General features: G+C 57.8%; 1 protein-coding gene across 2 annotated transcripts; it reads right to left on the reverse strand.

Moving 5' to 3' along the window:
• PALM (paralemmin) lies at positions 42–25404 on the reverse strand. 2 transcript variants are annotated; one of them, NM_001038636.1, is given in 9 exon segments: positions 1347–2066; positions 6712–6843; positions 9231–9290; positions 10518–10539; positions 11934–12087; positions 13630–13760; positions 13899–13979; positions 14507–14558; positions 25219–25250. In NM_001038636.1, coding segments are annotated over 9 exon segments (1164 nt in total). In that variant the 5' UTR covers positions 25224–25250; the 3' UTR covers positions 1347–1539.

Here is a 25467-nt window from a genome sequence, read left to right on the forward strand (position 1 = left end):
GCCCTCCCGCCCAGGTGAAATTCAAGAACTCCAGGCCCTAGGGCTGTTCACACTGTTTATTCGCTTCTCTGGGAAAGTCGGGAACACGGGGCCTCGTCACACATCGAAAGCGTAGGGGCGGCAAGGGCACTTCAGCGGAGGCTCACAGCTCGAGGAAGGGGGCGGACTAGGGGGGCCACGGCCACCGCGCAGGGGCACTTCCGAGAGGCCTCTCCCCCAGCCGCCCAGGGGCGGGGCTGAGACGGGGACCCAGGCTGCGGTCCAGGGCGGGCCCCCGCACCCACCCTAGGGAGGCGGGCGTGGCCTGGGTTCTGGGCACTACAGGCCCCGAGGGTGGGGCCTGCTCATCACGGCCCACGCGGGAGAGGGTCTGCGAACGCTTGCGTGCGCCAACGGGCCTCTTGGGTGTGGCTGCAGCCAGGGAGACGTGCACATCCGGGTGTCAGCCGCCCCTGGAAGGGGCGCCCTCGCCCCTTCCAGTGATGGGGGGCAGGCACACATCAGGCTGCGCAGCCAATGGGGGTCTCCGGCTACCACCCGGGGAAGCTCCCCGCCCCGGGCCAGGTGACCCTCCCCACCACCTGGAACTCGCCAAGCCCAGCAGAGCTGGCGGTGGGCCTCGTCTCTGGGGTAGGGTTAGCAGGACCCAGGACCCCGGTTCAAGCAGGCTGGGGAAGGGGGCCATGGCGCTCCCCCAGGCTCCCTGAATTAGCACCAGGAGGAAGGAGGGCCCAGTGGGATTGGGAGCTCAGGAACAGGGGCTCACATGGCCCAGCCTCGCTCAGGAGGCAGCTCAAGACTCCCGGCCCAGCCCCGGGGGGGTAGGGGTGGGGGGGGTGTCACAACCCTCCCGCGTTGGGGGAGCGTCTCCAGGCTCCATCATCCACCGGCTGCGCTCAAAGAGGGCGTGGGGAGAGGGGCCCATCAGGCGGGCGGGGGGTGGGTACCGAGGGGGGTCCCGACTGCATTCCAAGACCTTGAGCCCCGCCCCTGGAGGCAAGCCTCTGCTCTGCTGCCTGAGATACAGACTGGGGACCTCGGCCAGGGACCCCACCTCCGGGGCTACGGCCCCAGAACCCCTGGCTCTCAGGATCCCCTCCGGCGGGGGACCCCTCAGGGACCTCATTGGAGGTGGCAGGAAGGCACAGGCAGGAGGCCCAGAGGGTGGTGGGCTGGTTGGGGGCTGCGACGAGGCCCCAGGTCACACCAGCCAGGACCGCCATGGGCGAGAGCCGCATCTGTGAAGCTGCCGTGACACGGTGACATGGGGAGGGCCCTCGTTTGGGGAGAAGCGGGTGTGTCCGTGTCTCTCCTACCAGGCGTGGGTGCACGGCTCAGTGGCTTGGGGGTGTGTGGGGGGTTGATGGGATGGGGAACCCCTGTCCCTCTCTTTCCAGTGAAAGAAAACTCGGGAGGAACGTGTGACAACACAGCATGTCCTGGGCCCATGACTGTGGGTGGAGGGTGGGCAGGCGCCGGGAAGGCGGGCTGTGGGTGTCTGGTACGGAGGGCAGGGCCAGGGTCTGGGGGCCGGGCAGCTCACATGATGGAACAGCATTTACAGCGCTGCTTCTTCATGTCCAGGTCCTGGGGATCGCTGGCAGGGGCCTCAGGCCCCACCTGGTTCTCCTCCCTGGAACCCTCGGTGGCCAGGGGCTCGGCCGCACTGCCATTGGGCGGGGCGGGCTCCTTGGGCTCAGCAGCGTCCTCAATGACCACCAGCTCCGCGGTGATCGTGTCCTGCAAGCCCAGTACCTTCTGGGTCTCCGCCTCATCCTCCACGTTCTGGTAGCCCATGAAGATCATGGTGACTGGAGGCTCCTGGCCAGGCTGGATGCCCGGCGGGCCAGAAGTGGCCTCGCCCGGCTGGGCCTGAACACCTGTGATCTCCCGCCTGGAGGGCGTGGTCCGGACCACCTCCTCCGACGGTCCACGGGTCTCCGGTGCAGCCGCCGACCCCGCCTCACTCAGTGTGACCTCGTCTGCCTTGTGGATGAGTTCGTCCACCTCAGAGGAGCTCAGCGGGTGAATTCCATTCTCAGCAGTGCCGTCCACTGCATGGACCACTGGTGGGGAGAAAGACAGGGTGAGGTGGTTCCCAGACAGGGAAGGCCTGGCAAGGCGGAGTCACCTCTAGGCTAAAGGGGAACCATAAACTAAAATTACCCCTTTGGAGCCCAGTGACCATTAAAGCTCCTACTGAGATCTGTGGACCCAAATCGGTGCACAGGGGAAGTTTTATAGGCACCGAAGTATATGTTAGAAACCAAGAAGGAATAGCTGAATTGGGATTTTCTGGTGTTTTGAAGCATTTCTGTATTCTCCAGGTGACTTGTTCCCCCATGATCACCATGCAAAGTAGGTCTGGTTTGTTTGTTTTTCCATTGCAAAGAAAATGGAGTTCAGAGAGAGATGGGAAGTACTAGCCCAGGGTCATACAGCTGGCTGGGTCTGGACCATGCTCTTTCTCCCAGTCTAGGCATGTTTCCCTTCATGCGGATTTGTTGGGATCCTGATTTCCTCCTTCCTGGAGTCCATGCAGATGATCTTAGAGTTTCGTTTATTCACTCCATCTCTGTTTTTCGGGTAAATACCCTAAAGGCTATACACGTTGGTTGCTGTTCAAGGACTGTATTATGTCATTCTTTCCAGTGTAAATATCATTTCCATTTTGATTGACTGCCTCTTCTTTTAGATTTTTGTTTTTTTCTTTTTTGGATATCCTCGCAGCATATGGCAGTTCCCAGGCCAAGCATCTAATCCAAGCCAGAGCTGTGACCAACGCCACCACTGTGGCAATGCTGGATCTTTAACCCACTGCACCTGGCCAGGGATTGAACCAGCACCTCCACAGAGACAAGTTGGATCATTAACCCACTTTCCCACAGTGGGAACTCCAGAGAAGTGTTTTTAAACTGGGGGGAGTGGGAGACTGTGGTCCAGGAACACAGACTAAGACACAACCTTGTAAAAGCACCCCGTCACTTTCTGAAAATGCTCCACCTATGGTTGGAAAGAATGTATGTTTCCCATTGGGCAGAGTTTTCCACGTGCATGCGAGCTTGTTAAGTGTATTTGCCCAGTCTCCCCAGGTTTCTTTTTTTTTCTTTCTTTCTTTTTTTTTTTTTTTTTTTGACTTTTTGCCTTTTCTAGGGCTGCTTCCCGCAGCATATGGAGGTTCCCAGGCTAGGGGTCGAACTGGAGCTGTAGTCGCCGGCCTACACCTGAACCACAGCAACTCGGGATCCGAGACACGTCTGCAACCTACACCACAGCTCACGGCAACCCCGGATCCTAAACCCACTGAGCAAAGCCAGGGATCGAACCCACAACCTCATGGTTCCTAGTCGGATTCGTTAACCACTGCACCGCCACGAGAACTCCATCTCCAGCTTTCATCATCTATGTTTCTCTGACCCATCATTTTCTAACCTGCATTGCAGCCTCTAAAGACCAGACTTCAGCTCCTGGAGGGGTCACGGCTGTGGTCTGATGCCAGCTCCAGATCACAGCCCTGCAAACTCCTCCTAGAAACACAACTGTCCAGCTGCTTGAGGAAGAGGCAGGGGACACACCAGGCGCCCCAGAGACTCACCTCCTCCCGGGCCAAGGGTCAGAACTCTGGTTTCTGGCTTTTAGCCAGAAGGAAAATGCTTTCATTCTCAGTTTCCAAAGCCCTAAGGATGGGTGTTCACGCTTCAAGGCCATGCAGTGACTTTGGGCTGGAAGCCCAGTGGGCGGAGTGTGTTTCCGGGACTCAGAACCCAGCTAGGGAATTCCCACTGGCCACTGCCCCGAGGTAGGAATCCGACCCCTTGGCTGCCATGGAAACAGATCACCTTCTCATTGCTAAGCAACCAGAGTCCAGTCTGGCAGGTCCTGAATCCCCAGGGGTTGGGCCAGGCCAGGCTCAGTGGCCCAGGTGAGGACCATCTGTGAACATGGGCATTTCCTCTGCCCTTTGGCCCTGTGTGGTCATCCCTTCCCAGGAGAGAGGGCACTGGGACTTGCCCAGAACCCCACAGTGTTATGTAAGGGCTGAAGCTGGGATTCCACTTGGGTAGACACCCCAAACCACTGCAGAGCAGGGCTGTGACAGGACCCCTTTAACAGCATCCTGGACATCCCAGAGACTTGAACAACCTCTAAGAACACAAAACCATAGTGAGACACCACTTCACACCCACTAGGATGGCAACCCATAATTTTTAAATGGTCCATGATAAGGGTTGTTGAGGATGTGGAAAAACTGGACCCCTCATGCCTGGCTGGTGGGAAGGTAAAATGGCACAGCCACTGCAGAACACACCCCAGCAATTCCCCAGATGGTGAAACATAAGCCATGACCTGCAGTTCCACTCCTAGATATCACCCAAGAGAAATGAAAACATACGCCCACACAAAAACTTGTGTAGCATGCAATGAAAATGTGGAACTATCCCAAACATCCGTCAACTGATGACTGGAATTAAACAAAGTGCAGTCCATGCACACGCTGGAGTATTACTCAGCCATAAACTGTAAGCATGGATGAATCTGGACAATGTGATGCTCAGTGAGAGAAGCAGACACAAAAGGCCACAGAGTGTGGGATTCCATGGATGCGAAACAAAAGGCACATCCACAGACACAGAAAATGGATTCCTGGTTGTCATGGTGGGGACAGGGAGTGATACGGTTTCTATTTGGGGAACAGAAATGTTCTGGAATCAGGTACGTGGTGAATATTCTAAAACTTACTGAGTTGTATGGGTGTCCTGAATCCTTTATCTCCAAATTCCATCTTCTCATGGGGGCAGCATTTACAGACTTGCTAATGGTCCCTGAGGCTGAGCTGTGCTAATTTTTTTTTTTTTTGTCTTTTTTTAGGGCCAGACCTGAGGCTCATGCGAGTTCCCAGGCTAGTGGTTAAATCAGAGCTGTAGGAGCCAGCCTACACCACAGTCAAAGCAACACTGGATCCTTAACCCACTGAGCAAGGCCAGGGATTGAACCCATGTCCTCATGGATACTAGTCGGGTTTGTTACCACTGAGCCATGACGGGAACTTGCTGAGCTGTGCTGATTTTATGCTAACCTCAAGGGATCAGCTCTCAGGTCCCCAAGTCCTAAAGAAAGGAAACATTTGCCTTGATTTCAAATGTACGTTTTCTTTTTTTTGGGGGGGGGTCCTCAACTGCAGCATATGGAAGTTCCCAGGCTAGGGGTCAAATTGGAGCTGTAGCTGCCAGCCTATGCCACAGCCATTGCAATGCCGGATCTGAGCCTTGTCTGTGACCTACTCCACGGCTCATGGCAATGCCATATCCTTAATCCACTGAGCTAGGCCAGGAGTTGAACCCATATCCTCATGGATACTAATCAGGTTCTTAACCGACTGAGCCACAATGGCAACTCCTCAAATGTACTTTTTGTTTTTGTCTTTTTAGGACTGCACCTGTGGCATATGGAGGCTAGGGGTCAAATTGGAGCTATATCCACCAGCCTATGCCATAGCCACAGCAACACCAGATCCAAGCCACATCTGCATCCTACACCATAGCTCATGGCAACACCAGATCTTTCACCCATTAAGTGAGACAGGGATCGAACCTGCATCCTCATGGATGCTAGTTGGATTCGTTTCCACTGAGGCAGAACTGGAATGTCTCCTTTTTTTTTTTTAAATGTCTTTTTTTTTCTTTTTCTTTTTTTTTTTTTTGGCTGTGCCCACAGCACGTGGAAGTTCCTAGACCAGGGATCAAACCCAAGCCACTGCAGTACAATGCTAGGTCATTAACCCAATGAGCCACCCGGGAACTCCCTAGCATCTTCTTATAACATTGTCTTTACTGGAAGTTCCCTGGTGGTGCAGCTGTGGAGGAACGGATTCAAACCCTGTCCTTGGAACTTCCACATGCCCCAGGTGCAGCAAAAAAACAAACACAAACAACAACAAAAAAACAAAAAAAACACTATCATTACTAAGATGGGTTTGTTTCTTTTCCTAGCATTATAGCAAACATTGCCCCAAACTTCCCCTCTCCTACAAGTCATGCCAAAAGTGAGCAAAAGTTTAAGTGCCATGAAGTTTATGAAACTGCTGTCTAAATACTGATGGATTTTATGCTTTAAAGGAAAGGTTTTCTTAGTTTAGAGAAAAAAAAAAGTGACTTTTACATTCTGTGAATTCTATAGAGAGTGAGGCAGGTATTCTGGAGCGTCTACCTTCTCCCATGTCCAGCCTGCCCCCCTCCCACCTGCCAGAGGGAACCCTAAAAGCAAACCAGAGTTCCGCACCACAAACCCTGCCACCTCTATCCACACCCAGTCTGCATCAGCCCCACCGGCTCTTCTCTGCATCCCAAGCCCAGCAAACTCAACCCCACCTCAAGGCCTTTGCACGTGTTGTGTCCTCACCCAGACGTAGTTCCCCCACACCCAGCGTGCACCTGCTCATCTCCTCCATGGAGCCTCCTGCCCCCTCCCTGCCCCGCTGGACCCTCTCCTTGTCCCCTACACATCTCTGGGGTGTTTTGTAGCCTTTGTCACAATGGTCATGATTTCAGTGAGATATCTGCGAGGTGGGGATCGAAGGGCTGGCAAGGAAGCACCCAGGACAGGACAAGTCCCACGCAGGTTTAGCAGCCCAGCCTCTGGCTCTGAGTCAAACCAGAGGCATCAGGCTATGGTGGGGTGGGAGCAGGGAGTGGGCGGGGCAGAGGCACGTACCTTTGGTCTCGTCCTCGTAGACCTTGATGCCCTGGGGGGGATGCTCCCGGGGGAGCACGGTGGCGCTGGACAGCACCCGGGTCTCCCCTGTCACCTTGTCCTTCTCCACTGTGATCTCCACCGAGTACATGGCTGGCACGAGAGGCACCGGTCACACCGAGGCCCCCCTGCCCATGTGCCCCCCGCCAGGCTGCAGCCAAGCCAGGGAGGGGAGCTGGCAGCGCAGAGCCAAGCAGTGGGTGCCCTGGTGGCCCTCCCCCGCTCAGCAACCTTCCATGGCTTCCCAGCGCCGCGGGTGTCGGGGGTGCACTCCTACACTCAGCATCAAGGCCCACCTGGCCACCCACCTCATCTGCAAAGGCTTAAACCCTTTCAAGCAGAGGCATGCTTTCCCCCTCCAGCCTAACTCTCCTGTGGGTGGGCACTCGGGCACTTGCCCATGTCCTGGATCGCACATTCTCTGACTACTGATGTGTGGTATTCTAACCTGCTTCACTGCCTGAGGGATGCTGCCCTCTGGAAAGGAAGGGCTGTCACCCCTCGGGGCCACAGCTCAACAGCCAGCATCTCCCCTGCCTCTAAAGACATCTGCTTGGCAAACACCACATGGAGACTGAATCCTAGCAGTGAGCCCAGCCCCCCTACTCCCCCAGCTCTGCCTCTACGCCTCCACTTTGGGTCCCACATCACCACTTCCAAGACCCCTCCCCACCTGTCCCTCCTGGGTCTTCCTACTTCTAGCAAGAACACCTCCCTTTTCCCTCCTCTCTCACCGCCCCACCCACACCTCTCCTCGTTCATCAGCAAATCCTGGGGTGCTGCCTTCAGAACACTCAGCACCTGCCCACTGTTCGCCCCTCCACAGCCCCTGCTGGGGGAGAGTTGCATCACCCCCACTATTCCTCCCCATCTTCCGCCATCCCTCCCCCGCCTCCCCACTGTCACACGCAGCACCCCCTCACCATCCTCCCAGACCATATGCCCCACCATTTCCTTCACTCTTTCATTTCACGCCCCCGCCATCACCCCCACCACCGCCACCATTCTGCACCCTGTCCCTGACCAGCACAGACCGCTCTGCCCGGGCTCCCTACGCCACCCACGGCCTGCTCTCCCAGAACCACCAGAGGGCACCCATGAGCACCAAGTGGGCGCATCCCTGCTCTGCCCACAGCCCCTGCCCTGCCGTGTCCCCTCCCCGTGCTCACCTCCTTCCTCTGCCCCTCACTCGTTTCACTGCAGCCGACACGGGCCTCCCCACAGTTCCTCACACCCGCCCAGCACAGTCCAGACCCGGTGCGGACTCAGGCCCTTTGCAGAGGCAGTGCCCCCTACCTGTGCGCCCTCTCCCCAGTCTGCATGTCTTGCTCAAATGTCACCTCCTAAGTGACGCCTCCCCTTAGACCTCTGATTAAAGTTTGAATCCCCTCCAGGGTGCCACACTCTGCCTTATTTTCTCTGTAACTTAACTGCCCAGGCTTCAGCCCCCATTGGAGCACCGGCTCTCCCACACTATGCCCCTCAGCCTGGCACACAGAGGTGCTCCACAAGCACGTGAGTGACCAAGTGAGTGAGTGAGTGAAAGCTATGTAACTCCATGTCCATACATAGCCTAACACCCTGCCGTCAGACATACAGTTGGGTAGGTTGTGCCTGGCTCAAGGTCACAGGCTGGGTGGACACATGGGGGCCTCTGGCTCAGTGCTGGCCAGGGTTACTCTAACTGGCACTGAGGCCCTGAAGGTGCCCCCCACCTGCTCTGGGAAATGCTACCCTCCACCTCCTCCCTCCTGGAACAAAACTCCACCTGCACCAGGCAGGAGACCCTGGGCCCCTGCCACCCCCTCCCTCCCTGGGTGTGGTCACATCCTGGTCTTTCCCTTCCTGGTTTCCTACCCCCTAGCCTACACCAATAACAGCAGCAGCAAGCTTCTGCCATTTTTAATGACTTCTTATCACTTTCAGGATTGGGTTTGTGCTGGGGTCTGGGCACGAGGCCAATGCAATCCCACCCTCCAGGTGCCTGCAGTCCTGGGATCAAGTAGAGATTTGAACACCACCTTGCAGAATGCCGAGCACTTATTCTGACTCTGCCCTGCTTGGTCACCTCCAGGGACAGGGCGCTCACTCCCTATCCTGGGCAGGCCCAAGGATGGTGAAGGAGGGAAGATATGTAGCGAGCATGTGCAAGCCTGTGTCCACCCTCACCAGTCCCCAAGAGGTTAAGGGGATGGAAGCCAGGAGTGGGCATAGAGTTAGAGCCGCCATGCTAGGGGGCCCATCTTCTTGGGGAAGCTGGGCCAGCTGGTGACAGCGGTGCCAAAGCAGAAGTGGATGCCTAGCCCCACCCAGGCTCAGAGCTGCTATCTAGATCTAGCTGCCACCCCCAAAACCACAACCCCCAGCTGCCCAAGGCACACTGCATCTGACCTCATCCCTCGTCCCACCAGGCTCCCCAGGGCTGACACTCAGCCCAGGACAGCGGCTGGACGCGGGCCCCAGCCTGGGGGCCAACCCACCTGCCTTCATCATGGTGGAGCCTTCGACCATCCTCATGGGGGTGTTGGAGATTCGCTTTTCTGTTGGGGGGAAGGGGAGAGATGGATTCAGAGGAGAGACACCCCCAGACACCCACCCAGATACCCGGACCCTCCCCTTAGCACGTGCATACAGCTAGACCCCTCCACACACATGTGCATGCCCAGACCCCAAAGACACATGGAAGCCTTCCCCCCTAAGGAAACACTCCAGCCCCACAGTCCGCTCCCGTCTTTTGGCCCAAATGATTTTCACAAAATCCCTGAGAGGCCTGTGTGGATTTTTTTTTTTTTTGATTATTAATTTTTAATTCCACAGTAAGACAAGAAGACACTCTCTCCTCATGAATAATTAACACATGACAAATCAGGCCAAAGACACTTTTGGCCACCACCTCCAGTCCTGGCTGGGGGCCCTCCTTCCATGCAGAAATAGACATGCTGAACATATATTTTAAAATATAGCTAATGTTAAATAAGTATAATGTACTTAAAAACCTATTTAATAAACGGCTATAGTTATAGCTAAATGTTTTTTTTTCTTTAGAGCCACACCCGAGGCATATGGAAGTTCCCAGGCTAGAGGTTGAATCAAAGCTATAGCTGCCAGCTTACACCACAGTAAAGCAGGATCTGAGCCGTATCTGCGACCTACACCACAGCTCAAGGCAACCCTGGATTCTTAACCCACTGATTGAGGCCAGGGATCGAACTCGCATCCTCATGGATACTAGTCGGGTTCGTAACCCACTGAGCCACAATGAAAACTCCTTCCTGGGCTTTTTTTGTGTTTCTTGTACAACAACCTTCTGCATCTGTGTGCATGGGACCTTGGTCCTTTTAAATGGTGCAAGATCTCCAGATGGCCAGGACTTTGAATTCTCATTCCCACTGACCCCATTTTACACAGAGGAAAACCAAGTCCCACCCACCAGCCCTGGAGCCCAGAAGAACAGGGACAGGGCTGGCCAAGGCAGGCACCCCGTGTGCACAGGATAAACCCAGGACTGGGCTAAGACCTCAAGCAGACATGCCCCTGGAAGCCTGCTTCCTCATTTGTGCTGCAGCAATCCCACACCAGAGACATTGTGAAAATTAGATGAGTGATGTTGAGGGGCACTGGGCTCAAAGCCGGGACTCTCCTAGAACAAGGACAATAGGAGCTGTTATTCGCTACATCTGTCACACCTTAAAGTCACCCCTGCCTGCCAGTCCCGTTATGGCCACCAGAGGGCGTCAGGGCCCGGTCCAGCCCTTCTCAAGACGTACCTTTGGGAGTGCCCACGGGGGTCTGCAAGAAAGAACAGAGAGGGGTCAGGCGTGCCAGTACTGGCTTCCGCTGGCCAGGGTCCCACCCGTCAAGGCAGGAGCCTGGGAAGGGCCTGGCTCAGCAGTGATCCCATGACAGGTACTGTCTCCTCCTGGACCATACCCCACCCCGCCAAGGCCTGTGACAGCCAGAACCGTCCCTGCCTGCACAGAAGCCTCCTGGGACTCCCAGCGCTGGAGACAAAGTCCACCCTTTCCTGAGGACCCCCAGAGCCCTCTGTCTGCCGAGCCCTGCCTACCGGCCTCTTCCCCCTCTTCCTAGTCCTGGTTGGCCTCCCTCGCCTCCTCACTCTTCCCCGAACACCATTTGTGTGTGATGTCCCTCCACTTGGAAGTCCCTTCCCGGATATCCACTTGGCTGGCTCTGCACTCAGCTCCCTGCCCCCATCCTGTGGTGGTCCCTCAGGTTAGCACATTATTTACCCAGTCAGTGCCAGTCTTCCCCCAGGAGGCGGGCATCATGAGGGCAAAGACCACACTAGCACAGTCTGTCCTCAGTCAACCTCACTGAAAGTCCCTTCTCAACTTGAGTCCATGCCTGGAGAACTCCTACTCAGCCTTCAAAACCCTTTTTCTTTGGGAAGCCCACCCAACCCTCCCATGAATCAGACCCCGTGCTATGTCTGCAGTTGCCTGATACATGCCAGGCTGCCCACACAGCAACAGCTCAGGGAGCCCAGGGCCTGGTCTGCACTCTCCCAGTCTGCCCCAACCAAGCCTTGACAAGCAGTGTGGGCAGGTCTATAGGTTAAACTGAGGGATACCCCCGGATACAGCTCATCTGGGATGGAAGTAACAAGGGTGGGGGAAGAGGAGGTGTGTCCCACAGGCCCCTTGAGTCCTGAGGACAGCAAAGGTGGTTGAGAGACCCCTCAATCTGTGTTAACCTACTGTGGCGACCACAAGCTCAGGGCCCAGAGCTCCAGGATCTGGTGTCATCTCAGCCTGGTATAAATATCACACCCTAGAATCAACAGCTGAGTCCAGTAAAGACCACTCTTCAGCTGTGTGGCCTTCAGCTGGACTCTCAACCTCTCTGGGCCTCAGTTTTGTCTTCCATCAAACAGACACTGCTCCCACCTGAAGGGGCTGCTGAGAGAGCTAGACAGGTGACACCTGTGTGAAGGGTGACAAGCAGGTGGTGTTCAGGGCAAACCCTCTATCCATGAAGCGCCTGTCTTCCACTGAAGCCCATGTCCCCCCATGACACCCCTGCATGGTGGGGACACTGAGGTCCAGGGAGGCAAAGCAAAGTGTGCAGGTCACACAGCTGGGAAGCGGCCAGGCTGGAATTAGGAGGTGCTGACACCTGCACATGCCACCTGTAACAGACCTCTGGATCTGAGACCCTCTTACCTGCTGAGCATTCAGATCCACTTCTGCCTTCCGGTCCTCCTGGGCAGGGCAAGGGGCGGGGACCACAGGGCCAGGGCTGGGGGCCACCTGGGTCTCCTTGACTGGGGCCGGCAGGGTGTCCGCGTTCTCCAGCTCCTCGATCTCCTTCTCCAGCCTGGGGGTGGGGTGGGGGTGGGACAGGAGATGACCACCCTGCAGGGCACTTCTGGTGCCCAGCACCTCCCAGCCTGACCCGTAAGGGCTCCCTTGACTTGGACGCTTCCTAACAACCCTGTGAGATGTTCTCCTTTCCTTCCCACTGGCAGGAAGGGAAAGGGAGGCACGGAGCAGTGCCAGCAAGCAGCAGAGTTTGGGTCTGAACCCAGGCCAGCGGGTCCACCAGATCCTTCACTGCCTGTGTCACCATTTACTCCTGTTTGCTTCCAACACTCTCTTTTTTCCCCACTCAAATACATGTATTTCACAGGAAGCTTTATCGCTCCAAGGAAACTGGAAAAACCATGTCACTTTCCAACTATTGGAAGATAATAGTACACACAAACACAGTGAAAACAAAACTGGCATATTCAATCTCTCCCGAGGCGTCACCCGCCCGAGGCTTTGGGCTGCAGGCATTAAAGGTGCTCAGCGCTGTGGAGACATTTTCCTGAAGGCTCAGGACAGACAAGGGGCAAGTCTGTGGTCCCCTAACAAAGTAAGTCCAGGTCAGCAGACTGGACACAGCTGGGGTCAGCCTGGAGGTCTTTCCAGAGGAGGTGTCCAGGCAAGGACAAGTGGGCAAAATGCAGGTGTTGGAACCTCCCGAGGAGGGTGTTGTCCTAGAAGGAGGAAAATCAAGGCTCCTCCAAAGGCAGCCACACAGTAGGGCTCAGGGCCACAAGGTAGGGCTCAAGGGAGGCCCTCCCCCGCCCAGGGCTGCACCCAGCATGGTGGGGTGGACAAAAGCCCACCTTGTCCCACCCCCAGCAGCTGGTCATTCCCAGAAACCTCCCATCCCATCTGCAAGGGCCCCTCAGTCTGCTCAGGCCCTCCTGTCTCTCCCAGACCTGTCTTGCCTGCCTCTACCTGAGTACACAGGTCACAGGTGGGGAATGAGGCCCAGGAGGGGAGTCCCAGGCAACGCTCACTACTTTTTTCCAAACCAAATCCATCTAGATAGGATCCCCAGGCCCCCACGGCGGGGCCGGCCCCCGTGCCTACTGGGCAGCGGGTCAATGTGCTGTAGGCCCGGCACACGCCTCTGGGGCCTTCCCTGGCCCAAAGGACGTTGGAATTTTGGCCGTCACTTCCCTCCTCCTGACCCCCGCTGACTCTCGCCTGCCCGGAAACTCCTCCGGGGCCTTTTGTCCCAGCCCAGGGAGATGGTCACTTTCCCTGTCCTGTCCCCTCCCCTGGCTTCCTGGAGGCCCAGCCCCTCGGGCCTCTGGGGCCTCCATTAGCCAGGAAGAGCCAGTTGGGCTGGCGCCAGGAAGCCCCCGGGGAGGCGGGTGGCTCCCAACTTCAGAGATGTAGATCATCCTGACTCTTCAACCTCTCATGCCTGCTCTGCTGGGGTGTTGGGAGGAGGAGTTACACAAGCAGGCTCCCCAGCCTTTGTGGGAAGCTCCCTCCGCCCGCCTGCCGAGCGCCCTCCCCCAGCACCGCCCAGCCCGCGGCCCCGCCCCGCGGCCCCGCCCCGCCCCCGAGCCCCGCCCACCTGGCGATGGATTCCTCCAGGAGCCTAGCCTTCTGCTCATCCTCCTGCATCTGCTTCCTCATGTCCTCGTCCCCCTCCGAGGCCGAAGAAGGCGTCCCCTCCAGCAGCCAGCGTTCCCGCAGCGCTTTAGACTGGGGCAGTGGGGGCCAAGGTCAATGTTAGGGCCAAGCTGAGGTCGGGATCAGAGTCATCTAGGCCCTCCTGCCCTCCCTGACCCTGTCTCCCGGCCGAGGCTGCCGACCCCTCCCCGGCCCAGGTCCCACAGAGACCTTCAGGTGCTGCAGCTGCCTCCGGTCGTCCTCCAGCTGCCGGCGCCTGTTCTCCACCTCTGCCTGCCGCCTCCGCTTCTCCTGAGGGCGGACCATGGGTCAGCACACGTGCAGACCTCGCCACAACCACCCCAGCTTTACCCATATGGATCCCGCTTTTTCTACAGATGGCACGCACCTGGCCCACTGGACTCCCAACCTGTCCCCACATCCCCACCACAGCCTGCCCTCCACCTACCTCCCAGCCTGCCCCCCACCTTCCCCTCAGCCTGAACCCCAGCCTGCCCCCCCACCTACCCTTCCAACCTGACCCCCCTTCCAGCCCGACCCCCACTACCCCCAGCTTGCCTCCAGCATAAGGGCAAGGTCCTATTACACACTAGCCTCAGTTCCTCACTGCAGGCGGGCATGCAGGGGCTCTAAGGGACTCTCAGTCTAAGAGCCCACATATAGGAATAAGGGGTCTCTATATTTTCATTTTGTGGGGAAGTGCCAGCAGGTTCTGAGTCCCAGGGCCCCTAGGCTGGGTGTGGGGAGCCCCTCAGAGCCCAGGTTCCCCCAGCCTCCCCCCACTGGCCACAAAGCCCTGGGGAGCAGGACAAACTCACTGCAATGGCCTGGAGCCTCTCCTGCTGGGATATGGTCTCTGCCGCCAGGACCCTGGGGGGACAGGAAAGGTCAAGCGGGGGTCCACCTCAGCCCTGCTTTCAGCAGATCCAGTTCAAATCCCCACCCTGCATCTTCCTGCTCAGTGAGCGAGGCAAGGGATTTGGTCTCCCTGAGTTTCCCCTCTGTAAAGTGGAACCCTTCCCCACCCCCTTCAGAGGCTGCACTGTCCTCTCCATCCAGCCTTATTAGCTCATTAATTCTCCCAGCAAACCCTCCTGTCACCCCCTTGGGGCTGGGCCAAGGGACAGGAGGAGTGAGTCCCTGTCTAGAGACCTAGGAGGGGTTTGGGAAGGAATGCATAGTAGTTCCCTGGGAATCAAAGCCAGGAGAAGAATGTCTCCAGAAAAGCTTTATGACCCTTCTGCCCAGACTGAGGGACTGACCAAGACAGCCCCTCCTCAACCTCAGGGTTCTCCAGCCCTGGGAAAGACACAAGGAGGAGGAAGAGGAAGAACCCCTACCCCCCACCCCCTGGCCTTGCAAAGTTCTCAGTGCTTTCCTGGGATTTCTGGTGCTTCTCACCCTGGCCTCCCCTGGAGTCTCCCAGGACCCCAAAGGCCCAGAGAGAGCTGAGAGCCTCCCAAGGACACACAGCAAAAATGGGGTCAAGGTGAAGCTCAGCCCCAGCCTCTCCTTCTCATCCAGTCCATGTTTTTGGAAAGCCCATGCAGTGTAGTTTTAGACTGAAACTGGGATGCAACAGGACCTGGACACAGGGCACCGTGGCCAGATGCACTTAAAGGGACAGGACTTCATGCCGCTGACAATCTGGGGCCTTCTGCAGGGGTGCAGGGGCAGCAGGAGGCCCAGGTCCTGGAGGAGGCCTCATCCCTGCCCCTCCCCTCTGCTCTCCAGCACCCCCTCCTCACCTGGGGGGAGGGGCTTTTGAAACCAGACCCCCTCCGTTCCTGGCCTCGGGGTCCCTGGCAGCTGCACACAGTAGGTGCAGAGTGAAATACCTGGTAATGACCTCACGTTTCCAGGGCTTCTGGGTCAATGCAAAAGTGGGTTTTGAGCCTGAGTGGGGGGCTTCTGGACCATCTTCCTCAAATCCAAAACGACCACAGGGCCATCATGGGAGAGGGCCTGGTGGGCACAAGGGGGAACTTGGCAGTAGGAGCCAGAACCCCCTCCTGCTGCCCATATGTCCCCAGCCCCTTATCTTCAAAAGGACTGAAATTACAGACCACCCTTTGGAGACTGTCCACCCCTTGGCCTTGGATCAGGGCCTGGAGCTGGCCTACAATCTCCAAAGACCCTCTGCCCCTCTGGGCCTCCGTTTCCCCATCTGCACAGCCCAGCTTTAGACCCTCCCGCTACATCACCCCTCCCCCTGTGGTTCAGAAGAGAAATGGGCCTAAAGTGACATAGCATGCTGGGTCTACCCCAACCCAGGCCCCTGCCACTCCCAGGCGGCTGCTCAGTGGAGATCTGTTCTGGGCTGCAGTGCCCCATCTGCCTGCCCAACTCAGGTTCAGTTTCCTGGCCTCGCTGAGACCTGCGAAGTCATCTTGCTCCCACGCCCCAGCCAGGTGACCCCACCCAGCTCCTCCCTTCCTGTCAGGCAGCACCTGCCCCATCTGTGCCTCCCAGAGGCCCAGCAGCAGCTGCACCCTCTGCAGCTTCCTTCTCTCTTTCCTCAGAGAGGCTGGGTTCAGCCGGGTGGAGTTCAAGAAAGGCTTGATCCAGCTATCCGGTTCCAATGCCCTTTAGCGCCAGACCAGGTAGATTTCTGGATCTTCCGCATGACCCTGTGTGATCTGTATAGTGTGCCACCCCTAGTACTCCCCACACAGACCCAGGCCTCACTTCTTGCAAACCCCGTATTTCCCACCCCAGTCCAAGCCTCTACTATCACCTGCCACCTCCCTGTCCTCTGAGAGTCCATAACTAGAGCCTGCTTCTCTAAACAAGCATCCAAACTAGTCGCTCTCCCCCTCTCAATTCCTCTGGCTCCCATTACCCCTTGAAAGAAACCACAAGTCCAGCCTAGCCCAGCCTCCATCCACCTCTCAGCTCTCATGCCCTCTGCTATCCCTCTAGCTCACTCTGTTCCGGCCACCAGGACCTCCTGGCTGTTGCCTGCACTGTACCAAGTTCCTTCCTGTCTCAGGGCCTTTGCACTTGATGTTCCCTCTGCCTGATAGGCTCTTCCCATAGCTGGAAACTGAGGTCCAGAGGAAATGAATCACTTGCCCAAAGTCATACAGCTAAGAAGTGGCAGAGCTGGGATTCAAACAACAACTGCCTAGTTCCAGACTATGCCACAGGCCTTCCCTTTTCCCAGCTCCAGTATGGCCACCAGAGACCCATCCACGAAGGAGGCAGAGTTTGGGGAAGGAGCATAACAGCTGAGACCCCAGTGCAAACAGGGTCACAGGAGACAGAGCAACCAAGCCCCCTAATGCTGGGTCTGCACCCCGGTGGGCATGTGGCCATTCAGGGCAGACACAGGAACACAGGGATAGCCCTAAGGCCAGCTTGCCAGACTGGAGACAAGGCAGGCAATGTCCTCACTGGGGCGGCCAAGCCAGGTCAGGGGAAGGTCAGGCCGGCCCAGGAAGAGAATTTCCATCCCTCCCCATCAGGGTCGCTGTCACAGCCTGAGGGGCGCAGACTTCCTGTCCCCCAAAGGTACCCCTCCCCAAGCCCAGGGGGCGCCAGAGCCGCCCCACCCCACCCAGCCCCAGGCGCTTGCCGCCCTGGGTGATGGATGGCGGGGCCCACGGGAGGCGGTCGCCCTGGCAACCGCGCCATCCCCATGGCAACGCCTAGGCCCGCAGGCGCGCGGGGGTGGGGCCGGCGCCAAGCATCTCCCGCCCCCAGCCCGGCTCTGGGGGGCTGAGGGGCTTCCTGCCCTGGGCCTCAGGGGCCGCCTAAACAGGCTAGGATTTGGAAGGGTGAGGCGTCTACCCCACCCCAGCTGCAGGGAGCGGGAGGGCTTTCCTTTATGGTTGTAGGGGCGCCAGCCCAAGGAGGGGCTTCTATCCGGGAAAGGTCTGGACCCGCTCTTAGCGCGAGGCAGCCAAGGTCAAGCCAAGATAATGCCCAGCATCATAAATCCAAAAAGGAAAACTAAATAGGACGATAGAACCCTAATATAAAACAGCAATACAATAGGAACTCCTTCCCCGAGCTCACCATTTTTGCGGGCGGATCTCAGCCCCTTTCCTTTACAGAAGGGGAAACTGAATCTGGGGAGGAAAGGGGTCTGCGAACATTGGCTAAGCGTCCAGTCTCCTGAAGACCCTAAGAGGCACGTGGGATGGTTATGGCTGTTTTAGCAATGAATGAACTGAAGCATCTAAATGGTGAAGCGGGTACTTGGACCCAGGCAGGCAGGCAGGCTGAGGGGAAGTGAGGGGGCACTGCAGGAGTGCAGGGTCTCCCCGAGCTGGCCGGGGCCGGGTTGGTCAGTGGGGTGGTTGGGACAATCACTCGGGCTCAGTGAGTGAAGCAAAGGCCAGAGGACAAAAGATTTTACAAACTGAGCGCAGAAGCCACAGCCCAGTTTTAACTAAAATGCAAGGGGAGGGTTTAGAGCTGCAGGGCAGCTGCCCCTGCCGGCCGTGTAACCCAGAGCAAGTCACTAGCCTCTCTGAGTGACGCTGAGAGATGGGCCACAGCTCGCAGCGGCTGGTAGGGGGACCTGCCCTCAGCCAGGACGCCCACCATCAGCACGCGCAGGCGTCTGGTCCTCGCGCGATTATTTTTACGGCGCTTGTAGCAAATTCTGGGCTAGAGCAGCCTTGTGGGCGGCTCAGGACTCGGTGAGGGCGTCGGCTGCAAGCGCGTGAGATAATCCTGCTCCAGGAGATGAGCTAAGAGACCCAAACCCAGCGGGGCAGGCCTCAGCTTTGCGGGCGTTTATTTTTTAAAGGCCCGGAGAGGTTACGCAAGCGGCCCACGGTCACCCAGCGGGCAGGAGGGGCCGGGCAGGAGGTCGGGGGCGAGAGGCGGGGGTCACACTTGTCCTTCCAGAGCCCACACCCCGGCAGCTCTAGCCTGAATGAGGGGGTCCCGGCCCAGGCAGGCGTGGAGCCCAGCACTGGAACATTCCTGCGCTAATTGAAAGGAAACAGCTGACAACGACCTTGGCCATGGGGTGAGGGGAGGCACAGTCATGCGCAGCAGGGGTGGGGGTGGGGGTGAGAGGGAGCCCAGCGTCCCCTTCCCCCATTGGGTGGGGGATGGAATTGGGGAAGCGGTTCCAGCCCCAGCCTTTGTCCCTCCTAAGCGCCAGCACCTTCTCTGCTCCAGAGCCACCCACAGCCCAGTCACCCTGAATGAACCTCAGCCTCTCAGCAGCCATTCAGGCCTCTGTGGTTCACCCCTCATGCTGAAGTTCCCAATCTTCCCCTTTCTCTCCTCCACCTCCAAGTCCAGCTCAGACACAGTCACCTCTTTCAGGAAACCTTCCTGTGTCTCCTCCCCTCCTCCGCCTTCTCCAGGCCCCTCAGCACTCAGCACAGGTGGGCCCCCGGGGCCACTGCTATCACTGGTGAAGTGAACAGCCCATGAGGCGTGGACTTTCTAGAGGTTCAAGGCAGAGAACAAGGTTGGAGCAGGCCACATATCCCGGGGAGCAAAACTGTTGCCTATTAACCTGGGCTGGGGAGGGGCAGAGCTGGACCCTGCCCTGGGCCCTCACAACAGGAAGGCGGTGGGGCATGCCTGCAGGCACTGACAGGCCTTCTCCAGCTGCAGAGGCCAGCCGCAAGGACCCTCACTCAGCTCTGGTCACCTTGTTGCAGACGATCCCACCTCAGGACCTTTGCACGGACTGTCCTCTGCCTCGGACACCATCTCCATAGAGCCACGCACTCCCTCAGGCCTCTCTTCAGATGCTACCTCCTCTCCCAGGCCTCCTCTGACCTCCCAATGAACCCTGGCACCCCCCAGCCCTCACCACCAGGAAACATGTAATCATTTTACCTATTTTATTTCCCCACGAGGACAATAATTGTCTCTTTTTGTCCCTGCTGGTGTCCCCAGCACACAGTACACAACAGGTACTCAATAAATGTCCCCTGGGCCAGCGAATCAATTAGGGTCCTTCCATTTCCAGAAAAGGACCTCACCTAAGGGTTCCCCAACCCCTGTCCCACTTCTGCCACCCCCATGACTATCTATCCTATGACCAGTTCTTTTTTTAAAAGAACCTCACTCTGCATCTTACATTGATCTAAAACTGGACCTGGGCTCCCCACCTCCAAGAGAGGACAAGGTACAAGCCCCAATCACCTTGGAAGTGACTTACAAATTAATATCTAAAGCAGCCCAAATGCCCCTCAATAGATGATGGATAAACAGTGTGGTCCCTTCACACACAGGAGCATCACTCAGCCTGAAAAGGAGAGAAGCCCTGACACTCGCTACCGCGTGGACGGACCTGGAGACCACGATGCTCAGTGAGAGAAGCAGACACAGAAGGACACACCGTGTGGGATTCCCTGGATGGGAAACATCCAGAACAGATGCACATCCACAGACAGAGGGTAGGTTCCTGGTTGTCAGGGGCTGGGGGTGACTGCTCATGGTGACGGAGTTTCTTTTGGGGAGATGGGATGTTCTAGAATTGGACAGATGTGATGGTTGCACTACTTTGTGGATATAATGAAACCCAGTGAATCTTACACTTTATTTATTTATTTGGCAATGCCCACATCATGTGGAAATTCCCAGGCCAGGGGTCGAATCTGTGCCACAGCTGCAACCAGAGCCACAGCAGTGACAGTGCTGGATCCTTAACTGGATGCGCCACCAGGGAACTCTGAATTGTACACTTTAAACAGATGGATTGTGTGGTGTATGAATATGTCAAAATAGCTGATAAGAATAAATATATTTGTATAGACAGTAGAAATGCTGACCTTCTCACCGCAGCCATGCAGGGACCAGCACTGGATCCTGCCCACCCCACAGGGCATCGCAAGGCCCTGCCAGCCCCGCCACAAGGCTCTCCACTGTCAGAGGACCTGCACACAAACTGCTCAGGGCATCACCTGCCCACTCCCTGCCTGCTGTTACTAGAAGTTCCCCACCCAGCCCTCGGCCCTCCCCTCACGCAGGCTGGGCTCCCGGCCCTGTTCTGTCCCACCATCCCCTTCTGTCTGTGTGGTGACTATCACCCAGCCAGTCTGGTCCTCATCTGTTGGCCCACCATAGGGCCCTGGACTCCCCTTCTAACACCTGGCCAGGTCCAGACTGTCCCAGCAAGGGGCTGGGTCTCGCACTGAGTCATGCCTGAAACTCCCTGGGCAGGAGACAGACACCGCAGCCCAGGTCGGCCCTCCTCAGACACCAGGACCTCCACTCAGCCAGCTCACGCCACACAGAGAGCCCTTTTAAACACAGCAGGCTCCTCTAGCCCCCAGCACATCTGGGCACCAGGCCATCTGGTAGGCCATTCTGACCACCACAAAGGCCTGAAGTTGGGTGTACACCACCCAGACACTGAGCCCCACCACCCCTCCCCAGCTCTGGCCCTTCTCCACAAGCTCTCCTGCTGTACCCATCCAGGCCGAGTCCAGACTTGCTTTTCCTGCCCTCGCCCATCAGCCTCTTTCTGGTGCCTGGGTCAGAACGTCACTCATCCCCTGCTCAGACACCATCCGTGGCTCCCTGTGGCTCCCCCTCTGGAACCTGTAGGCCCAGGAGGACCCAGCCCCAGGAGCACAAACCAGAGAACACTCCTTTTTCCCCAAATGTTTCCCACCTCTGGGCCTTTGCACAGACCAGTCTCTCCACCAGGTACACCCATCTGCCTACCTGGGTATAAACCCTCACGTATCTTTCACAGAAAAGGTCCATGACAGAAGAGAACAGAAAAAGGTCTCACGCCTCAAAGGAAACCCTCCATGGGCTCCCCCAGACCCCTCTGATTCTGCATAGGACAAGGGTGGTCAGCAAGGAGTATTTCCTAAAGAAACAGATGACAGGCTTCCTGCATAGAGAAGGAATGGCAGGAATAGGTCCAAGACTTGCCAAGAGAAGATGGGATTTTTTTAAAGAAAATTAACCCATTTTCTTGCATCAAATCTCAAGAAACTTGATGATGGATGGCCTCCCCCGCCCCGGGGGGGGAGGAGTGGGGCAGGACCCCTGTGGGTGGTCCTTACTGGCCCAATCCATTCAGCACCCACCCTCCCCTGGCTGCACCCAGCCCAGGAGGGGGCTGGGTGAGCTAATGACTCCACTCGCTCACCAGATGAGAAGAGGGAGGTGGGAGAAGGGGAGGGGCGTGACCACAGTCATGGGAGCGAAGACACCCCCTCTCCATGCCCACTCCTGAATCAGCAGTCACAGAAGGGGTCTGGGGGTGGGTGCAGGGGTCAGGTGCCACCAGGAGCCCAGACCACATCAGCAGATTGTCCAGTCCTGATGTGAGGACACCTGGGAACCCCTCCCCCAGAGCCCACAGCCCCTGGACACAGGAAGGTACCAAGGCCCTTGCCCTAGCCTCCACCCTGGCAGCTGAGAGGATGGCCCAGGAGCAAATGCTAGTATCACCCCTTTCCCGCTGTGTGGCGTCGGGCACGTTGTGTCACCTTCTGTGCCTCAGTTTCCCCACCTCACGGAGGCGTTTTAAGGACCAAGCATCTCCACATGGACAAAACTCTCAGAAAAGGGCCCAATATACAAGAAGTGCTCAATGATTGGCCCAGTACACAAGAAGTGCTCATTGATTGATAAGTAAATAAATTATGCCTGCACTTCTCAAACTACTTTCCCTGTTTCTGTCCCTCCTTCAGCATGACCTGAGGATTTCCTCCCTTCAAATCCAATGAAATGTTACATTGTTACCAAGCCTGAGACAACCAGAAAGTCTGGCCACAAACATCAGAGTAAAAACATTAAAAAAAAAAAAAATGGAGTTCCCACTGCGGCTCAGTGGGTTAAGAACCTGACTGCAGTGGTTTGGGTAGCTGCAGAGGCTCAGGTTCAATCCCCAGCCACATGCAGTAGCTTAAAGGATCTGACCTTGCCACAGCTGGGGTATGAGACACAGCTGCAGCTCTGATTCAATCCCTGGCAGGGGAACTGCTACATGCCGTGGGTGTGGCCACAAAAAAAAATAGACACAATGAAAATAAAAACTTGTTATTAAATTCAATTAGCACTAGATCCTGCTGCCTTTTAACTGGTTTTGCATCTCATTAAAAAGGGAGATTAGCAAGTGTGAAAAACGTTAAGGACCCTGTTAGCACCCAATTGAGACTTTACTTGAAGTGGTCCAGGCCTCTGGGCAGGAAGGAATCTGGGAAGGGAAGGTCCTGACCCAGCTCTGCTCTCCTGCTCCCGCTGGGTGGGATGGGGGGGGCCATCCCAGCCTCGCCCTCACCCAGGGTAGGGGTTCGAGCATCTGAGAATGGCCACCCCCAGCCAAAAACCTTTATTTTACCAGCCAGAGCCTTGGGGGAGCAGCACCTAGAGGAGCAGCACCTCACCTCCCACCTGGGGCCACATATCGACGTGCACCCAGTTCTGTTAGCCACCACGCCCCATCCTCGCCCCACCTTTAGAGCGCCACCCACGTCCCCCATCACCTCACTGTCAGTCACTGGCTGCACCCACGGCATGTGGAAGTTCCTGGGCCAAGGACTGAACCCGAGCTACAGCAGCGACCCAAGCTTCTGTAGTCACAACTCAGGTTCCTGAACCTGCTGCACCACAAGGTAACGCCTTTTAATTCTTAAATCAATGAAAATTTGTTTAATCCTTAACTGAACGAAAATTTGTGGAATTCCTAAATGTATTTTTACAAGAAACTTTCCAGCACCACCGTAAGCCACCACCATCTCCCATGACTCTGGTGGTAAAATCCATGGAAATGGAAGGAGATAAATGATTATGTTCTAGCGGCTGTTGCTTCGGTCCTCATGGAAAAGGACGAAGAGCCAGGCAGGGGCAGGTGTTCACTTCAGGCAGCACCAGATGGAGCCTCTCCCCACCCATCATCACCCAGGCGCTGGGGACAGGCTTTCGGCTATTCCAGTCCCAAATCTGCACCCAGAAAAGCCAGTGATCTGCCTAATGGGGGTGGGGGTGGGAGGGCACAGCTGACCCATGACCAAGAAGGCCTGGGGGCAGGGCAGCAAGCATAGGGGTTGGGGGGACCTCTTGGGCTGTGTGCCCCCCGGGGTGGTAGCTGTCCCTCTCTGGGCCTCAATATCCCGGCGGAGAATGAAAGGGCTGGTGGGAAAGGAAACAATGGGGTCCATCCAGACTATCTCTTTCCTCTGCTCTGAGTGGGCGTTTCCTCCCTTTTCACCCCTCCTCCCCCTAGGCAGCCCCCTCCCCACAGCCACACCCTGCCCAGGGCCTGCTGCCAGGAGGCCGAGGCTCCCCTTGGGCCCAGGGAGAAGAGCAGATAAACAAGTGTGGGGGGGGGACGCAGCAGACAGGTCTGGGCCCTGGCTCCCCTGAGCCCCTGGCTGGGCTCCCAGGCTGGTGTGGGGAGCGGGCTGGGCTTTTGTCTGGCTTTTCAAAAGCAGAGGACACAGGGTGTTGCCTTCCCGGGGAAGGCAGGTGGGGGGCTCCCACCCCGCGGCGGTCCATGGGTGAATCCCTGGAGGAAAGTTACAGGCTCAGAAAACACGCCCAGTGGGAAGGGAAGGGGAGTGAGCTGGGTGGGCTGGCGGTACCTCCAAGTCCGGGCCAGGCAAGATGGGCCATACAGGGTGGGGACCTAGCCCAGATGGGGGCAGCTGCTGGCCTTGGGACAGGGTAGGTGGGCTGCGGGGACACCGAATACCCCCTATCCCACCCTCTGCCCATGTAAATACACCCCACAACCTTGCAGCGCCCACCTGTGGGAGTAGGGGCGTGGGGGACTCCCTAACGCCAGGGAGGGAAATGACCACGCACACTTACTGGGCACCTGCTTGTGCAGGACCCCGCCCCCCGCCCCGCTGCCTGCCCAGACGCTCCTCATCCAAGCCCCCAGACCCAGGACGCCCATCCCATTCACACGCGGGCAGCCAGCTCTCGGCTACACCATTTGGGGCCCCACCTTGGGTACACTCTCCCTTGGAGGGGATGAGACCCAAGCTCCCCGTTATAAAGCAGCTGGAGCTCTGGTGTCACACGCATCCCAGACCCCGAAGTCTGGAGAAAAGACCTCGAGTTCCGCGGAAACCTGGGACTTCTGACGGCTGGACCCCCGCCTTAGCAGGAGCTCGGGGCAGCACTTAAGGCCCGTGGGGAAGGCAGCCCGCGAGGGAGGGCTGGCCGGTGCGCGTCCAGGGCGCAGGGCGCAGCGAGCTCCGGCTGGGGGTCGGGGAGTGAGCTCAAGGCTAGGCGGTGCAATGGGGAGGGGTCGCCCCATCGCCCAGGGCGCCGCCCGGGGGACCCACAGGTGGAGGAGGGCTGCGGCCTGCTCAGGGGGCGCAGGCATGGCGAGGGCGGAGACACAGCACCCCCATACCCCCGCACGCCCGTCCCGGGCTGCCCCCAGCCACCGCCGCCGGAGTCCCGGTGAGCCCGTGGGCTGCCAGGGAGGCCTCAGGGCTGGTACGGCCCAGCCCGAGTCCCTCCCTGAGCTGGGGCCGCCATCTCCCTCCTGCGCTGGGGCCGCGACGCCCCAGTGGCTGGCAAGAGCCGGGGCCCCAGCCTCCCCAGCGCCCCCAGCCCGAGCGCGCCTACTCACTCCATTTCCCCGCCGAGGTCTGTGCGTCCGCGAGGCCGGGCGGGGGCGCGGAGGCGCGCGGGAGCTCCGGCGGCCGGCGGGCTAAGGCCTGGTGGCCTGGGCTGTGCGGCGCGGGGGCGGCGGCACCGGCGCGGGCATCGCCCCGCGCGCGGCTGTTTATTGTCCGCGCGGCGGCGGGCGCGGGGGGTGGGCTGGGCGCGCGCGCCGCCGCCGCCGCTGCCGCCGCCGCCGCCGCCGCCGCGTTTCGCT

The sequence above is a fragment of the Sus scrofa genome, chromosome 2 (assembly GCF_000003025.6).
Source record: "Sus scrofa isolate TJ Tabasco breed Duroc chromosome 2, Sscrofa11.1, whole genome shotgun sequence".
NCBI classification, from domain to species: Eukaryota; Metazoa; Chordata; class Mammalia; order Artiodactyla; family Suidae; genus Sus; species Sus scrofa.

Excerpts from the sequence above, each read along its gene's own strand:
- PALM (XM_021082074.1), bottom strand. Across the intron at positions 12,088-13,629 it reads CTGGAGGAATCCATCGCCAG|GCTGGAGAAGGAGATCGAGG; the intron begins GTGGGCGGGGCT and ends CCCCACCCCCAG. Across the intron at positions 2,067-9,230 it reads CTCCACCATGATGAAGGCAG|TGGTCCATGCAGTGGACGGC; the intron begins GTGGGTTGGCCC and ends TCTCCCCACCAG.